Raw genomic sequence first — 18,483 nt, forward strand, 5'->3', positions numbered from 1 at the left:
CCATAGTGGGGCCAACAGGACACCATCCTGAGCGGAGACGGGTCAGCAGCGCAGAGATGTTCCCAGCCGATGCACAGGCGAGCGGTCCACCCCGGGTCCCGACTCTGGACAGCCAGCACTTCATCCATGGCCACCGGACCTGTGCCCCCCCCCCCTCCCTCCACAAGGAAAAGGGGAGCAGAGGAGAAAAGAAAAGAAACGGCAGATCAACTGGTCTAACAGGGGGGCTATTTAAAGGCTAGAGTATACAAATGAATTTTAAGATGGGACTTAAATGATATGCAAATGAGTTTTAAGATGGGACATAATGATATGCACTCGGCATTACATTTCTTGAAACCAGCAAACTGATACTAAAAACTGATTTATTGTTCTTAACGGAAAGGCAAACGCTTGTTACTCTCGGGGTCTCCTAGACGCTCAGGCAAATCATATTGTCTATTTTTCCATGGATAACATGACATCATCGCGCCAAGTGCGTGCTCTTTCAGTCAATTAGTGCGCATATATACAGCCCGGCCCCCGGCCCAATTTTTTTTTATTGTAATTTTGAAGAATTTATCTGAATGTGCATGAACTATTTCTGTTCAAAATTGTTTGAAATGTTTACATATTAACTGTCAGTTTACTGTACTGTGCCAACTGTACTACTATATGAGTACCTATTTTCTATTGTTTCATTGAAAATAAAACAGCAAAGTCCATTTGGCTGTCATCTGTTTTAATTATGAGACACAATTGTGTCAAAGTCATGATTTTTTATTTCATGCTTGAAGTAAGAAATGATGACTTTAAAAAAGTAGTTTTCTACTTGTGAGTGTTGATGACACAGCTTTGCAACACTTGATATTCTAGTTTCAAGCATGTTTTACTCAATATAGGTCATCAAATCTCAGCTACAAGCTGTAATATCTTACTGAGATCATTTAGGACCAAAACACTTGTTGCCAAATGTATTTCATATGCTGTAAACCTAGTTCATAGTTGTTAGTTTCCTTTAATGCCAAACAAACACATACCAATCGTTGGTTAGAAGGCGATCGCCGAATTCGTCCTCGCTTTCTCCCGTGTCGCTGGCTGTCGTGTCGTTTTCGTCGGTTTCGCTTGCATACGGTTCAAACCGATATAATAGCTTCAGTTTCTTCTTCAATTTCGTTTTCGCTACCTGCCTCCACACTACAACCATCCGTTTCAATACATGCGTAATCTGTTGAATCACTTAAGCCGCTGAAATCCGAGTCTGAATCCGAGCTAATGTCGCTATAGCTTGCTGTTCTATCCGCCATGTTTGTTTGTGTTGGCTTCACTATGTGACGTCACAGGAAAATGGACGGGTGTATATAACGATGGTTAAAATCAGGCACTTTGAATTTTTTTTTAGGGATATTGCATGATGGGTAAAATTTTGAAAAAAACTTCGAAAAATATAATAAGTCACTGGGAACTGATTTTTAATGGTTTTAACAATTCTGAAATTGTGATAATGTTCCCCTTTAAGCAAAATTATCTGCCAATAGAACAAGAAAATTCAGCTTGTCAAGACTTTCCAAAACAAGTACAAATTAGCTAACCTCAATGAACTTAAAAATACCTTAAAATAAGTATATTCTCACTAATAACAAGTGCACTTTTCTTGGTAGAAAAAAAAAGAGACCTTTTTGCTCAATATGTTGAAAAATATTCTTAAATGAAGTAAATGCTAGTGCCATTATCTTGACATAATGATATGCGCTCGGCATCACGATTTTTTTTTTCATGCTTGAAGTAAGAAATGATGACTTTAAAAAAGCAGTTTTATACTTGTGAGTGTTGATGACACAGCTTTGCAACACTTGATATTCTAGTTTCAAGCATGTTTTACTCAATATAGGTCATCAAATCTCAGCAACAAGCTGTAATATCTTACTGAGATCATTTCGGAGCAAAACACTTAAAACAAGTAAAACACTCTAACATAAAATCTGCTTAGTGAGAAGAATTATCTTATCAGACAGAAAATAAGCAAATATCACCCTTATTTGAGATATTTCATCTTACTTAGATTTCACTTTTTGCAGTGTAGTTTGAATGTAATTAGCTTCTATCTCCACTTTTCCTCAATTTCTTTCCCACGTCGACATCTGCATCATCCCCGCTTGTTTAACCCTGGTGTGTTCCCTATTTCAGAAAGAGGCCGAGGACGATGAAGAGAGCCAGGCGCACAGACCCTCCGCAGACCTCTGCTCCCCAGGCAGCAAGTTGGCTGAAGCGGAGCTCACGAGAAAGGTCAGTCGCCGGGCGCCACACCAATCTCCTCTCTCCTCTACCCATGCTCGCCCTCTATCATTGCCGCCCCCCTCCGTCACCTCTTATTGCTCGCTCTGCTGTCGCCACCCTCGTATACATGCAGGTCAGCTCTCAGGGTCAACTACCACCCACGCCAACCCATCCATTCTGTTCTGTTGGCGTTCTCTCTGCGACATGTCAGGCGGGAAGATCTCACTGTCACATACACACACACACTCACACTAACACACACTTACAATAACATCGCTGCAGAGCTTCTTCTTTTCACCTCCCCCCAGCTGCAGCACACATCCCATCTTCACATGCACACATACTGAGGGGTGCTCTTCATCATGATTATGTATTTTGTTCCTTAGACATGCACGTACAGATGCTCACTGTTGCAGGTTGTGCCTCATCCGCATGTACTTTATTAGATTAGCATACCTGCCAACTACTCCGGTTTTCCCGTAATTAGTACGGTTTTCATCAACCTATTCCGGGTTACGGTTGCAGTGATAAAAAATACGGTTTTTCATTAATTAAAATATTATTTTTTTTTTAAAGTTTTATTCACGAAATCGCGTAACAACAATGACAATCGACACTGCTTCCCGTAACTTCCTATCGAGCCATTCCGAATGCCATGCGCGAGGCTATTTCTAGCACCGCTGCCAAGCACGAGGCACCAGTTGCCATTGTTTCCAAACGAGCGAACTATCATGGAATCAGCCGGAGAAAAATCGCAAAGGAGTCTTAAACCGAAAAGAAAACTGCAGTCATTCCGTGAAGAATATTCAAAAGCCTATCCGGGAATAATTATCCGTTCCAAAAAGGGTGAAAACTACGCGAATTGCACCTTGTGCAGACAAGATTTTTCGATCGGACACGGAGGAATTAGCGATGTAAAAGACCACGTCGGGACAAAAAAACAAACAAGTCTAATGCCGTTGCTAAATTTGGATTTTAGCCACAAAAAGGTAATGACACCAATGTTATCTATTGGAATTGTTTAGTACTGTTATACTGTTAAAAGTGTTTATACTATTTATGCTTTCAAGTCCAAGTTGAAGAAATCTTGTTAAATGTTGACAGCATAACTACCAAAATACAGAAGTATGTCCTTAATATTTTTGCAGTGCTATTTCTGTTGAAAAGTTCAAATGATTACATTAGAGATGTGATGTGCCACTTTTCAAGTGTCTGATGGCTTAAATTAATTTTCATGAATTTTTCATATTTTGAATTCTTTTGAAAGGCTTACAAAAAAACTACATTTGAATTGTAATTCCGTGCTATTGACAAGACCATTAATTTTAATGAAGTTAGCTTACCATGTTTACAGTATGATAATTGTGATAGAAATGTGAATTTTAGGCACAGAATATTTTTTACAATTGAACAAGGCAGTAGATTATACAAGCTTGGACAGAAAGTTAATGACACCAATTTTTTTTTTTATGGAATTGTTTAGTACTGTTTTACCATTTGTTTACTGTAAAAAGTGTTTATACTGTTTATACTTTCAATTAACAAATTGAAGTCTTGTGAAAGGTTGACAGGATAACTGGCATTAACTGTCAAAATAATTTCAAACTATTGAAGTTAGCTTACAGAATAAACATGTCAATCAACCCATATGATTTTTGCTGTAATATTTTTGTTTTGAAAAGTCACTGTGTAGAAAAGTGATGGTTTTAGCAACATTTTAACCTGTCTGAATGCTAATAATCATTTTGCGTCGGGCCTGAACCCCCCACCAGGACTTTGTCCTGGACCTACCGGTTGGCAGGTATGGATTAGCATCCCAACAGCGCAATGTATATTGCAGCCCCGCTTCGACTCCCCATATTCACACCACCACATCTGAGCACTCGCATGCATGGTCATTTTTTCCTATTCCAAATTATACTAAAAGAGACCCCTGCAATTTCTCCTTTACAGGAGAAAACATCTCCCCCAACTGTGGTGTATAAAGGCCTTTTCTCAGACATCAAGGAGGAGCCAGGACACCCCACCCTGGTTCACCCCAGGTACTACACCATTCACCATCTTTACAGCCGGAAATCATCCTTCTCGTACAATACATTTGATGAAAGCCACGTCAGGATCAACAGAATTCAACCTAACACATGACTTAGACTTAGATTTCCTTTTTATTGTCATTCAAATTTGAACTTTACAGCACAGATAAGAACGAAATTTCGTTACATTAGCTCATGGTAGTGCAGGATAAAAAAAGCAATAAGGTGCATATATAAATAAATAAATAAATAAATAGGTTACTGTACAGATAAATACATTGCACTTTTTCATATGCATCGACGTTTATGGATGTATGTTACAAACCCTGTTTCCATATGAGTTGGGAAATTGTGTTAGATGTAAATATAAACGGAATACAATGATTTGCAAATCCTTTTCAACCCATATTCAATTGAATGCACTACAAAGACAACATATTTGATGTTCAAACTCATAAACTTTATTTATTTTTTTGCAAATAATAATTAACTTAGAATTTCATGGCTGCAACACGTGCCAAAGTAGTTGGGAAAGGGCATGTTCACCACTGTGTTACATCACCTTTTCTTTTAACAATACTCAATAAACGATTGGGAACTGAGGAAACTAATTGTTGAAGCTTTGAAAGTGGTATTCTTTCCCATTCTTGTTTTATGTAGAGCTTCAGTCGTTCAACAGTCCGGGGTCTCCGCTGTCGTATTTTACGCTTCATAATGCGCCACACATTTTCGATGGGAGACAGGTCTGGACTGCAGGCGGGCCAGGAAAGTACCCGCACCCATGCTGTTGTAACACGTGCTGAATGTGGCTTGGCATTGTCTTGCTGAAATAAGCAGGGGCATCCATGAAAAAGACGGCGTTTAGATGGCAGCATATGTTGTTCCAAAACCTGTATGTACCTTTCAGCATAAATGGTGCCTTCACAGATGTGTAAGTTACCCATGCCTTGGGCACTAATGCACCCCCATACCATCACACATGTTGGCTTTTCAACTTTGCGTCGATAACAGTCTGGATGGTTCGCTTCCCCTTTGGTCCGGATGACAAGATGTCGAATATTTCCAAAAACAATTTGAAATGTGGACTCGTCAGAACAATTTTCCACTTTGGTTGAGTCCATCTTAGATGATCTCGGGCCCAGAGAAGCCGGCGGCGTTTCTGGATGTTGTTGATAAATGGCTTTTGCTTTGCATAGTAGAGCTTTAACTTGCACTTACAGATGTAGCGACCAACTGTATTTAGTGACAGTGGTTTTCTGAAGTGTTCCTGAGCCCATGTGGTGATATCCTTTAGAGATTGATGTCGGTTTTTGATATAGTGCCGTCTGAGGGATTGAAGGTCACGGTCATTCATTGTTGGTTTCCGGCCATGCCGCTTACGTGGAGTGATTTCTCCAGATTCTCTGAACCTTTTGATGATATTATGGACCGTAGATGTTGAAATCCCTAAATTTCTTGCAATTGCACTTTGAGAAACGTTGTTCTTAAACTGTTTGACTATTTGCTCACGCAGTTGTGGACAAAGGGGTGTACCTCGCCCCATCCTTTCTTGTGAAAGACTGAGCATTTTTGGGGAAGCTGTTTTTATACCCAATCATGGCACCCACCTGTTCCCAATTAGCCTGCACACCTGTGGGATGTTCCAAATAAGTGTTTGATGAGCATTCCTCAACTTTATCAGTATTTATTGCCACCTTTCCCAACTTCTTTGTCACGTGTTGCTGGCATCAAATTCTAAAGTTAATGATTATTTGCAACAAAAAAAAAGTTTATCAGTTTGAACATCAAATATGTTGTCTTTGTAGCATATTCAACTGAATATGGGTTGAAAATGATTTGCAAATCATTGTATTCCGTTTATATTTACATCTAACACAATTTCCCAACTCATATGGAAACGGGGTTTGTATATTGTCTTTTTTTATTCCAGCGAGTTAATCCATTTTGGGGGGAGTGGAGGGGATAATTATGATGCGTTCAAGAGTCTTACGGCCTGAGGGAAGAAGCTGTTACAGAACCTGGAGGTTCTGCTTCGGAGGCTGCGGAACCTCTTTCTAGAGTCCAGCAGTGAAAACAGTCCTTCACTGCACCGCTATAATTTAGCATTTGGTTTGGTGGTTAAGATGAAAATCGTTAAATAATGCTTCTCTATAGCAGCCACCATTTGATTACCATAACAGTAAGTACCGTATTTTTCGGAGTATAAGTCGCACCGGCCAAAAATGCATAATAAAGAAAGAAAAAAACATATATAAGTCGCATTTTTGGGGGAAATGTATTTGATAAAAGCCAACACCAAGAATAGACATTTGAAAGGCAATTTAAAATAAATAAAGAATAGTGAACAACAGGCTGAATAAGTGTACGTTATATGAGGCATAAATAACCAACTGGTATGTTAACGTAACATATTATGGTAAGAGTCATTCAAATAACTATAACATATAGAACATGCTATACGTTTACCAAACAATCTGTCACTCCTAATCGCTAAATCCCATGAAATCTTATACGTCTAGTCTCTTACGTGAATGAGATCAATAATATTATTGGATATTATACGCTAATGTGTTAATAATTTACTCCTGAGTATAAGTCGCACCAAACTATGAAAAAAACTGCGACTTATAGTCCGAAAATTACGGTAATTATAATCCGCAAATGTGTCTGTGCTGTCGAGAGCTCGGCAGAGTAACCATGTAATACTCTTCCATATGAGTAGGGGGCAGCAGGTATCAAAGCACGGAGACATGACGGAGATATTTATAAAACAATCTTTCCTGCCTACATACTTGTTTCGAACGAGCCGTCTGGAATGGCGATTTCCAACATGTGACGTCACAGGATATAGTAGAGGTTTACCCGAAGAGCTTTTCGCGAGTCTGCCATTGTAGTCCGAAGTTGTCACTGACCAGAGGTGGGTAGTAACGCGCTACATTTACTCCGTTACATCTACTTGAGTAACTTTTGGGATAAATTGTACTTCTAAGAGTAGTTTTAATGCAACATACTTTTACTTTGACTTAAGTATATTTATAGAGAAGGAACGCTACTTTTACTCCGCTACTTTTATCTACATTCAGCTCGCTACTCGCTACTAATTTTTATCGATCTGTTAATGCACGCTTTGTTTGTTTTGGTCTGTCAGACAGACCTTCAAAGTGCCTGCCTTACTGGTGACGTTTCACTTCGTTCCACCAATCAGATGCAGTCACTGGTGACGTTGGACCAATCAAACAGAGCCAGGTGGTCACATGACCTGACTTAAACAAGTTGAAAAACTTATTGGGGTGTTACCATTTAGTGGTCAATTGTACGGAATATGTACTGTACTGTGCAATCTAATAATAAAAGTTTCAATCAATCAATCAAAAGTGTGAAGGAAAAATTATACTTTTTTTATTTCAACCGTACATCCCGTCAAAAGCCTCAAGACTGACCGCACATGAGGACATTCCTGTCTTCACAATAAAAGTGCCGCTCCATCGCGCCTGCGCTTTCAAAACAAGAGTCTCCGAAAGCCAGCGCAAACAAGCTAGCAAGCTACGGAGTTTGACGCCAATATATTTCTTGTAAAGTGTATAAAAACGAATATGGAAGCTGGACAAATAGGATGCCAAAAACCCACCACTTTCATGTGGTATTAGACAGAAAGGAGGAACTTTTCTTCTCCTCCATTTGAAAACGTGGACATTATCATCACTACTGTCTGATTACAATCAATGCAAGTCATCAGAATCAGGTAATACACCAACTTATATTCTAGTCTTCATTAAAGAAAGGAATCTATATGTTAAACATGCATGTATATTCATTAAAACACCTTTAACATGTAAACAAAAACAGCAAAATAAATACATATAAATGATATACTGTATATATCAATGTATATGTATATATATATATATATATATATATATGAGTGTGTATGTTACTCATCAGTTACTCAGTACTTGAGTAGTTTTTTCACAACATACTTTTTACTTTTACTCAAGTAAATATTTGTGTGACTACTCCTTACTTTTACTTGAGTAATAAATCTTTAAAGTAACAGTACTCTTACTTGAGTACAATTTCTGGCTACTCTACCCATCTCTGGTCACTGAGTTCCTTCTTTTTCTTTATCCTCTTGTTGTGGGGCAGACTGGCTCCTACATGCACATGCATCCTTCACTGTTGCCATTTCCAATGAAAAGCAGAGTGTAGTTCTAACTATAATACAGTTATAACTATCAGTAGACTCGATACAGAAGTGTTAAAAACTACAAAATGACTGAAGGGGACGCCGTCAAAGTTGAGTTGGCCTGGAGGAGGGCTTCGGCACCTAGATAAGACCTCCAACAAAACGGTGCATTCTGAAGACAAAGTCAGATGGTGTGTAAAACAAAATCCATGCAACATTTTGACTGAAGAAGCCACCGTTCCATATTATGTACATATGTGATATGAAAGTACCAAACTCAGCACACATCCCTCTGAGGATACTCTTCAAAAACATACCCAGAATAGTTCCTATTTGTATGGTTAAGAAGAAAATGATCAATAACAGACGATTCCAATTAGCAACATGCTTCTCTATAGTAGCTTGGTAAAAGCCGCCTATTTCTCCCCCTCTGTATCTGCCATCCACACAGAATGAGGTGACAGAAGTAGAACTAGCTATGTTTTTGCCCCTTGAGAGCTCTAACACACGGCAGTTTGCTATATCCAGATAAAGGGTAGGAAGTTGTCACTACTCCACGACGCTCACTTCTCACTCACGCCTGTGTTGTGTTGGAAGCAATCGTCACAGTCCTTCAAGTACTTAAGGGCTTGTTTCCACAAAAGATGCATTATAACTTTGGCTTTTGTGGGCGCTCGGTAACTTGAAAGCACCATTTTTTTTATATTTAACTTTTTTTAAAGATATGTCAGAGTGTTACTTTATTTTCAAACACTGAATTATTTTCGTTGAAATTCCTAAAACAACAAGCGGTAGAAAATGGATGGATGGAACTTATTTTAAAGCGGCAGATTTGTGCATTGCATGGGCACGGTATGCTTCTGATGAAAAAATGTGGACACTCGCTAAAAACGTAACATTAATTTTCAATCCAATCCACTTTATTTGTATAGCACAGGGGTCGGCAACCTTTACCAGTCAAAGAGCCATTTTGACCAGTTTCACAAATTATAGATAACAATGGGAGCCGCAAAATTTTTTTGTAATTTTAAATGAAATAACTAGGGCTGCAGCTAACGATTATTTTTCTATCGATTAATCTATAGATTATTTTTTCGATTAATCGGTTAATCTATAGATTATTTTTTTCGATTAATCTATAGATTATTTTTTCGATTAATCTATAGATTATTTTTCCTTTTACCGATTTTTTTTTTTAATTTAAAATGAAGAGGTAAAAATAAATGTAGGCCAGTTTTTTCAAAAGGCATGGCTTTTATTTACAAAAAAAAAAGTATGGCCACTAGTCAGTCAACATTGACAACAACATGACAAAATATTCTGTAACAATGTAAACATTTAAAACTTTTAACATTTAACAAAATTAAAAGTAGCTTATTTGCTTTTTAATGTGCAAATATAAAAGTAAACATCCAGTGCAAATCTTAATATTCTGGAATAGTATAAGCATTTCAAAAGTAAAAGTATTGCTTATTTTGCTTTAAAATGTGCAAAAATAAAGATAAACATCCAATACAAAAAAGTGCAAAACGGAAATATTCTGTAACAAGTGTAAACATTTCAACAAAAGTAAAAGTATTGCTTATTTGCTAAAATGTGCAAAAATAAAGCTAAACATCCAATACAAAAAAGTGTACAGTGTAAACATTTCAACAAAAGTAAAAGTATTGCTTATTTTGCTTAATAACACAACAATGATAGTATGATTAAAGTGAAAGTTAATTGTTGGTTTGTACATAGTATATGTAACTGTTAATGTTGTAAAAGGTATTTGCACAACTAATTAACGTTAGCGTTTGTGACACGTCTTGTGCCGTGGGGTTCTTTCAGGACCGACAGACTGAACGCCAGACGGCTTTGCCAGGTTTACAATCTTTTAATTTTACACAAAGTCTTTTCTCTTCCAACTGCGCGGATCGCGCACCTGGGCACGATTGCGGCGTCGCTCCCGGCACGCCCCGCCTCGCCGCTCGCTCGCCGCCGCCGCCTCTCCACAGCGTTAAAGAGGAGCGCGTCTTTGTAAACACTGAACAGGCACGCCAAACGCGCCTCTCAGAGCGAAACGGTGCTTTAGTTTATGAATTTACAACGCAGATACAAATGACACATTCATGTTTTTGTGTAATAATGACAACGTATACGCACGCGGACGATTGACTTGTTGATGGTGATGGCAAGAACGCTGTCGGGGGTTTTCTTTTCAAATGTTCGTTCATAGCCGTTGTGCTGCTATGATAGGCCATTTCCGCTCGACACAGTGTGCATACAACAACATTATTAGGCCGTTTATTGAAATACTCCCACACTTTTGACGACTTTTGGCGTGCTTTTTTCCCCTCGCTCGCATCGTCTGCTTTGCGCTCCGCCATGACAGTAAAGTAGTGTGACGTAAATATGCGACGCGCCGACGCACAAAAACGGCGTCGACGTATTTACGTAACCGATGACGTCGACTACGTCGACGCGTCGTTTCAGCCTTAGAAATAACACTGCATACAAATTTATTTTTTTTTGCTTTGTGTTATGTATAAACCAGGGGTCTCAGACACGCCGCCCACACCTTTATAAGGAATTTTGAAAGCTGGTGCGGTACGCGGGTTTTAAATGAATGGAGCTTGTCAGCATCATGCGTGCTGTGATGTTACAGCATATAGCACCCACTACAACCAGCGTGCCTGATCAGCCACACGTTGTATGAGGCTTCCGCTTGCTCACGTCGGTGACAGCAAGGCATACTTGGTCAACAACCACACAGGTTACACTGACGGTGGCGGTATAAAAAAAACTTTAACACTCTTACTAATAATGCGCCACACTGTGAACCCACACCAAACAAGAATGACAAACACATTTCAGGAGAACATCTGCACCGTAACACAACTTAAACACAACAGGACAAATACCCAGAATCCCATGCAGCCCTAACTCTTCCGGGATACATTATACACCCCCGCTACCAAACCCCGCCCACCTCAACCGACGCACAGAGGGGGGGGGGGGGGTTAGGTGGTAGCAGGGGTTTATAATGTAGCCCGGAAGAGTCAGGGCTGCATGGGATTCTGGGTGTTTGTTCTGTTGTGTTTATGTTGTGTTAAACAACAGAAATGTTTCCAAAGTGCTGCACAACAATATTAAAAACAATATTCAAATATTATCTTTAGCTCCACCAAAGACTGAATAAAAACCCATCCATTTTCTACCGCTTATTCCCTTCGGGGTCGCGGGGGACGCTGGAGCCTATCTCAGCTACAATCGAGCGGAAGGCGGGGTACACCCTGGACAAGTCGCCACCTCATCGCAGGGCCAACACAGATAGACAACATTCACACTCACATTCACACACTAGGGCCAATTTTAGTGTTGCCAATCAACCTAACCCCAGGTGCAAAAACAAAAAATAAATACATACAAAACCAATATAAAAACAATAAAGATTAAAAAAAAATGATTAAAAACGATTTTAAAGGGTAAAACCAATTAAAACAATAAATCTCACAATATTATGTTAGATCCACTATGGACTGGACTCTCACTATTATGTTAGATCCACTATGGACTGGACTCTCACACTAGAAATCAACATTTTAAAAACACAGAGGACCACACAACTCACGTAGTGTTAAAAGCCAAAGAATAAAAGTGGGTCTTAAGACGAGACTTAAAACACTCCCTGTGGGAGCAGTTGGAACATGGAGGGGCAGAGTGTTCAAGAGCTTAGGGCCGACCCTGTCTCCCCTGGTTTTAAGTCTGGTCTTGGGCACCACGAGCTGGAGCTGGCTTTCGGACCTCAAACCTTTAAAAACGCAAGGAAACAAACTGTTCTTTGCTAGCTGTCTCCGTGTAAAAAAGGCCTTACATGTCATACCAGACGTGATCATGCATCTTATTATGTGATTGCCTTTGTCGCAGTTTCTCGCTTTGCTGTGTTCTGTCTGTAGCACAGACACGGACGAATAATTGTAACGGTACACAAAAATTTCGGTTCGGTACGTACCTCGGTTCAGAGGTCACGGTTCGGTTCATTTTCGGTACGGTAAGAAAACAACAAAATATACATTTTTGCGTTATTTATTTACCAAATCTGCAAAATCTTCCACCAAAAATATTTTTCTTGGTGGAATATTTGATGTGAAGTAATGGGAAACTTGGATAGGTCAATAATTCATAATAACATTGATTTTGATTCAATATTATGTTTTGAGCAATGACAGTTTGAAAGAAAAAAAACAGCTTTGTTTTATTAGTCAACATTGCAACTTTTTCTAAATTACATTTAACCTTTAAGCTTCTTTATTTCACTTTTGTTATGTTTTTGTTTATTTTAATAGTATTTTTAGAATGTGCCGTGGGCCTTTAAAACATTAGCTGTGGGCCGCAAATGGCCTCCGGGGCACACTTTTGACACACCTGCTATAGATAATAAAAAAATTAAATGTGATAAATCCATGGATAAAAAGCAGAGCCTGGCGACGCATGCGCGTTTATCATAACTCTCTCTCTCTCTCTCTGTCTCTGCCCCTCCCTCACCAATGCTGCTGCGCACACAATTTGTTTTGTTTTTAACCCCTTCTTAACCCTGAACGTACATTGAAAATACATGCAACCATAACTCAAAATGCCGGACATTTGAGGCATTTAAGAAACTCCGCCCTGACAGCGACGCAAAAGAGGACATGTCCAGTGAAAAGAGTCTATCCTAGCCCGGTCGTTGTTAGCATGCTGTGTGTTGTGCCTCGGTGTGCATTGTTTACACAACGTGCGTTACGCTACTTAATATGTCCGTGTGGAAACTCGTTCGGTACACCTCCGAACCGAACCGAAACCCCCGTACCGAAACGGTTCAATACAAATACACGTACCGTTACACCCTTAGCGAATATATGTTTTGTTTGTGAAACGGGCTACTCTTTTTGACCTTCATGCCACCATCCTCTTGTATGTGACTATAATCTGGGCCAGATTAAAAATTGTAAAAAGATGGCCTTGGGGCGCCGTTGCCTGCATGTGACAGACGTGGTAACCCGCAGACATCAAAACCAGACAAATTGGCAGGATGAGATCTCACATGCGGCTCAAACCCAACAGTGCCACATGACAGCTATTCCACCCAAGAACCAGTCCGCACCAGTTTGTAGCAGCAGTGAGCCGTAATCATTGGCTCCGCAGCACTCGGTCTCTTGTCGGGACGACTGGCGGCGTGCATTAGCGTGCACCTGTCGACTACCAGTCCGGGCATTTACGCTATTCCTTCCTTTCTTTTGGCGTTTCAAGTTAAGCTGTTGTGGATTGAGGAGAGAGCGAGACAAAGATTTAAAGAACACCACTGAGCTGTCATGCTTAACCTAGTTCCCAGTGCCAGCCAAAGCTCTGTCTGGAGGGGAACAGTTTGTGGGGGAGGTTCATTCTCCTCCCTCCATGCCAAAAAGATCAGTGACCACTGGCCTCTCTGCATCTCCTGGCATTATCTCTCTTTCTCTCTCTCTTTCATACCCGCCACCTGGACATTTGTGATAAGCCCAAGGTTTGTTTAGGCGGAGCTGGTGTAAACACAAGATAAGACCTATCCATATTCCTGTGCTGTGTTCTCTTTTCTTTTTTGAACCTTCCTAACTCCACTTAAACACTTGGCAAGACTGTTCTCCTGTTAAGGCGCTTCAGCATGCCCATAGGTCATGCAGAATGAAATATATATATTTACACACACGGTACCGGTCCGCGGACCGAATGGTACCGGGCCGCACAAGAAATTAAAAAAATAATAAATTACATTTTTTTATTTTTTATTAAATCAACATAAAAAACACAATATATACATTATATATCAATATAGATCAATACAGTCTACAGCAGGGGTCGGCAACCTTTACCAGTCAAAGAGCCATTTTGACCAGTTCCACAAATTATAGAAAACAATGGGAGCCGCAAATTTTTTTTGAAATTTTAAATAAATTAACACTGCATACAATTTTTTTTTTTTTTTTGCTTTGTGCTATGTATAAACCAGGGGTCTCAGACACGGAATTTGAAAGCTGGTGCGGCACGCGGGTTTTAAATGAATGGCGCTTGTCAGCGTCATGCGTGCCGTGATGGTACAGCATATAGCACCCACTATTGCCAGAGTGCCTGATCAGCCACACGTTTTATGGGGCTTCCGCTTGCTCACGTAGTTGACAGCAAGGCATACATAAACACAACAGGACAAATACCCAGAATCCCATGCAGCCCTAACTCTTCCGGGATACATTATACACCCCCCCACCCCCCACCAAACCCCGCCCACCTCAACTGACGCACAGAGGGGGGGTTGATGTGTGAGGGAGCAGGGTTGGGGTGGGGGCGGGGTTTGGTGGTAGCAGGGGTGTATAATGTAGCCCGGAAGAGTCATGGGATTCTGGGTGTTTGTTCTGTTGTGTTAAGGTGCAGATGTTCTCCCGAAATGTGTTTGTCATTCTTGTTTGGTTTTGGTTCAAAGTGTGGCGCATTATTAGTAAGAGTGTTAAAGTTGTTTTATATGGCCACCGTCAGTGTAACCTGTGTTCCTGTTGACCAAGTATGCCTTGCTGTCACGTACGTGTGCAAGCAGAAGATGTATATTGTATAACAAGTGTTGGGCTGGCACTCTGGTAATACAGATTGTAGAGGGCGTCAAATGTTGTACCATCATGGCACGCCCTTATTATAGCCATAAGGGTGAAAATCGGTGAATATTAATCCCGGGAGTTTTCTGCGTGAGGCACTGAAATCCGGAAGTCTCACGGGAAAATTGGGGGGTTCAGCAAGTAAGCTGCTGAGCCGCATCAGAGTGATCAAAGAGCCGCGGGTTGCCAACCCCTGGTCTACAGGGATACAGTCCGTAAGCACACATGATTGTATTTCTTTATGACAAAAAAAAAAATACCATAAACCCCCCACCGGTCCGTGGGACAAATTTTCAAGCGTTGACCGGTCCGTAGCCACAAAAAGGTTGGGGACCACTGCTTTACACGACTGTATGTATGTGTGTATGTATATATGTATTTATATGTGTACCGTGTTTTTCGGACTATAAGTCGCAGTTTTTTTCATAGTTTGGCCGGGCTCCAGTGCGACTTATATATGTTTTTTTCCTTCTTTATTATGCATTTTCGGCAGGTGCGACTTATACTCCGAAAAATACGGTATATACAGTAGGGATGTCCCGATCCAGGTTTTTGCACTTCCGATCCGATAGCGATATTGTTTTTGCACTTCCGATCCGATACCGATACTGACCGATACCGATACTGGCCTATCCGAGCATGTATTAAAGTTTAAAGTTATTTAGCCTACTTAGTTGTCAGAATCATGTTGAAAAGGGTTTTAGTACTCTTGATAACAACTAGCCAGCTGAATTAGGGGAGTTTGAATAATACACAATGGTTGGTAACAAGAAACTGACCTGTTTATTCAAGGATAAACACAAAATAGACAAAATTATACATGACAAACAGAAATGGCATCATTGAACTAGGGCTGGGAGATATGGCCTTTTTTTAATATTGCGATATTTTAAGGCCATATTGCGATACACGATATATATCTCGATATTTTGCCTCAGCCTTGAATGACCACTTGATGCATTTAATCACAGCAGTATGATGATTCTATGTGTTTTGATTGATTGATTGAGACTTTTATTAGTAGGTTGCACAGTGAAGTACATATTTCGTACAATTGACCACTAAATGGTAACACCCCAATAAGTTTTTCAACTTGTTTAAGTCGGGGTCCACTTAAATTGATTCATGATACAGATATATACTATCAGATATATACTATCATCATAATACAGTCATCACACAAGATAATCACATTGAATTATTTACATTATTTATAATCCAGGGTGTGTCAAAAAGACAGCCAAAAGAGTTTGATATGAGAATAAATCTAAAGTTAAAATATAGGGTAGAAATGCACCCATTTGCAGGAAATGTAGTCTTGATTTTCAAAATTTTCTTTCAAGGCTTGCATGTCTACATTAAAACATTCTTCTTCATACTGCATTAATATATGCTACTTTTAAACTTTCATGCAGAGAAGGAAATCACAACTAAAAAAAATCACTAATTTTTTCATACGGTGTTGATGTGGAAATTTTTGCCTCTGCATTTTGATGGTGTGGGCGTGTGGCACCGAACGGAGATAAGCGTCTCGACAGATGTTACAATATTTGAACAATGATGACGAAAACTGTTTTCTCTGTCGTGTCCGTGTGTCGAAAATTGTTATGCGCTTATTTTTTTATTTGATTTTGTGCGTGGCATATAATTGCTATGCGCAGAGGACGTTTGAGCAGTGCGTAATTGCACAAGCGCGCACCTTAGAGAGAACGTTGGTCACACGGCTGCGCTAGCATCACAGCTAACGTTAGCCATGCTGCTACCTCTCTGCTGGGAGAGGGCGTATACGTATGTGACGTGTGAAAAGACAGTGTGTGACATGTGTAAGAAGGTGCACTTGCTGTCTGTGAGAGGGAGACAGAAAAGAGTGAGAAGAGCCTGTCGTGTAATGCTAGCAGCTAAAAGCAACTGCGTGAGAATCCACAGACCTGTGGATGTGTTGAAGGTGGGCTGGAAAATGCGGAACGGAAATTAGGGAGCAGTAGAAAAGTGGAATGTATTATTTAAATAGGTGCGTTGGAAAACACAGAGCGAGTTTTTTTTTAACTGGATCTGGATCGGCATTTTCTCATGCCTTGCCGATACGCATTTTTTGGCAAATACCGGCGGCCGATCCGATCCAAATATCGGATCGGGACATCCCTAATATACAGTATGTGAAAGGTGACATTCTGAGTAGAGTAACAACAATAGATCTCACGCCCCAGTCAGTCCATCAATCACCAAATGCAGAGAACTTAAGAATAGGGAGATAAATAACATTAATTTCACGTCATTAAAACGGTCACTCATGTATTTACTTACCTGTTTGTTTTAGTGTCTAATCTTCTATCCGTTTCTCTTTCAGCTACTACCTGTACACGTACGATAAGATGGTGGCTCCCAACGTGTCAGTGCGGCGGGAGACGGAGATGAGCCCCGAGATGCTGGGAACGCTGCTCAAACACCACTACGGGCGCCGGGTGCTGCACCCCGATGAACCCCCCATGGGTCAGTATTGCAGCTACAATTGAGTTATGTTTTCAACCTAAACCCCATACAACGTAACACCACAGGACATAATCGAGGTCTGTTCCACCGTTTTACATGTGAATATTTTTCTTTCTTGTGTATACCGATAGTTTCTTTATTTTTCATGCTGTTTTTAAGTGCACTGCAAAAAGTCAGTGTTCTAAAATAAGAAAAAAAAAATACAAAAATGAGGGGTATTTTATTTGAACTAAGCAACATTATCTGCCAATAGAACAAGAAAATTCAGCTTGTCAAGACTTTCCAAAACAAGTAAAATTAAAGCTGCAAGCAGCGTTGGTCGGGCCCGCGTATTTGGCAGGTGCTAGTACTAAGTGTCCCAATACTTTTGTCAAGTTTTAGTCCCAAGTGTCCCGATACTTATGTCCAGTGTAAGTGTCCCAATGCTTTTGTCCAGTTGCCCAATGCTTTTGTTCAGTGGTAGTAGTAAGTGTCCCAATACTTTTGTCCAGTGGTAGTCCTAAGTGTCCCAATACTTTTGTCTACTTTTAGTCCGAATTGTCCCAATACTTTTGTCTAGTGTACCTACCTTGTCTGCATTGTGTGGGCACACTGGTGCTTCCTGCTTTTAAGCAGCCATCTTGAGAAAACAGCAGCGCAGCAGCATCAGCGCAGCAGCATCAGCGCAGCGGTTCTTTGAAGGCTCATAAAATCAAAACCGGAGCAGTTAGAAAAATTATTTCGATAACTTTTATTTGGAAGGGTTCAATCTCTCTCCTGTGTTAGTTTGAAGCTGAAACGACAAACGCGCTCAGAGGAGATAATGTTTGAAAAGAAGTGACCGGTTTATTAAAAAAAAATTGTTTTGAAGGGGAAATTGCAAACTTCCTGTTGATTTTTGCTG

General features: G+C 40.2%; 1 protein-coding gene across 1 annotated transcript in view; it reads left to right on the plus strand.

Moving 5' to 3' along the window:
- skila (SKI-like proto-oncogene a) overlaps positions 1-18,483 on the plus strand; it is a 114,796-nt gene that overhangs the window by 73,695 nt on the left and 22,618 nt on the right. The window contains exons 2-4 of the mRNA XM_061978796.2: positions 2,167-2,265; positions 4,210-4,298; positions 17,458-17,600. Of these exons, the coding sequence (XP_061834780.1) occupies positions 2,167-2,265; positions 4,210-4,298; positions 17,458-17,600 (331 nt within the window). The remainder of the gene's footprint in view (positions 1-2,166; positions 2,266-4,209; positions 4,299-17,457; positions 17,601-18,483) is intronic.

The sequence above is a fragment of the Nerophis lumbriciformis genome, linkage group LG19 (genome assembly GCF_033978685.3).
Source record: "Nerophis lumbriciformis linkage group LG19, RoL_Nlum_v2.1, whole genome shotgun sequence".
Lineage (NCBI taxonomy): Eukaryota > Metazoa > Chordata > Actinopteri > Syngnathiformes > Syngnathidae > Nerophis > Nerophis lumbriciformis.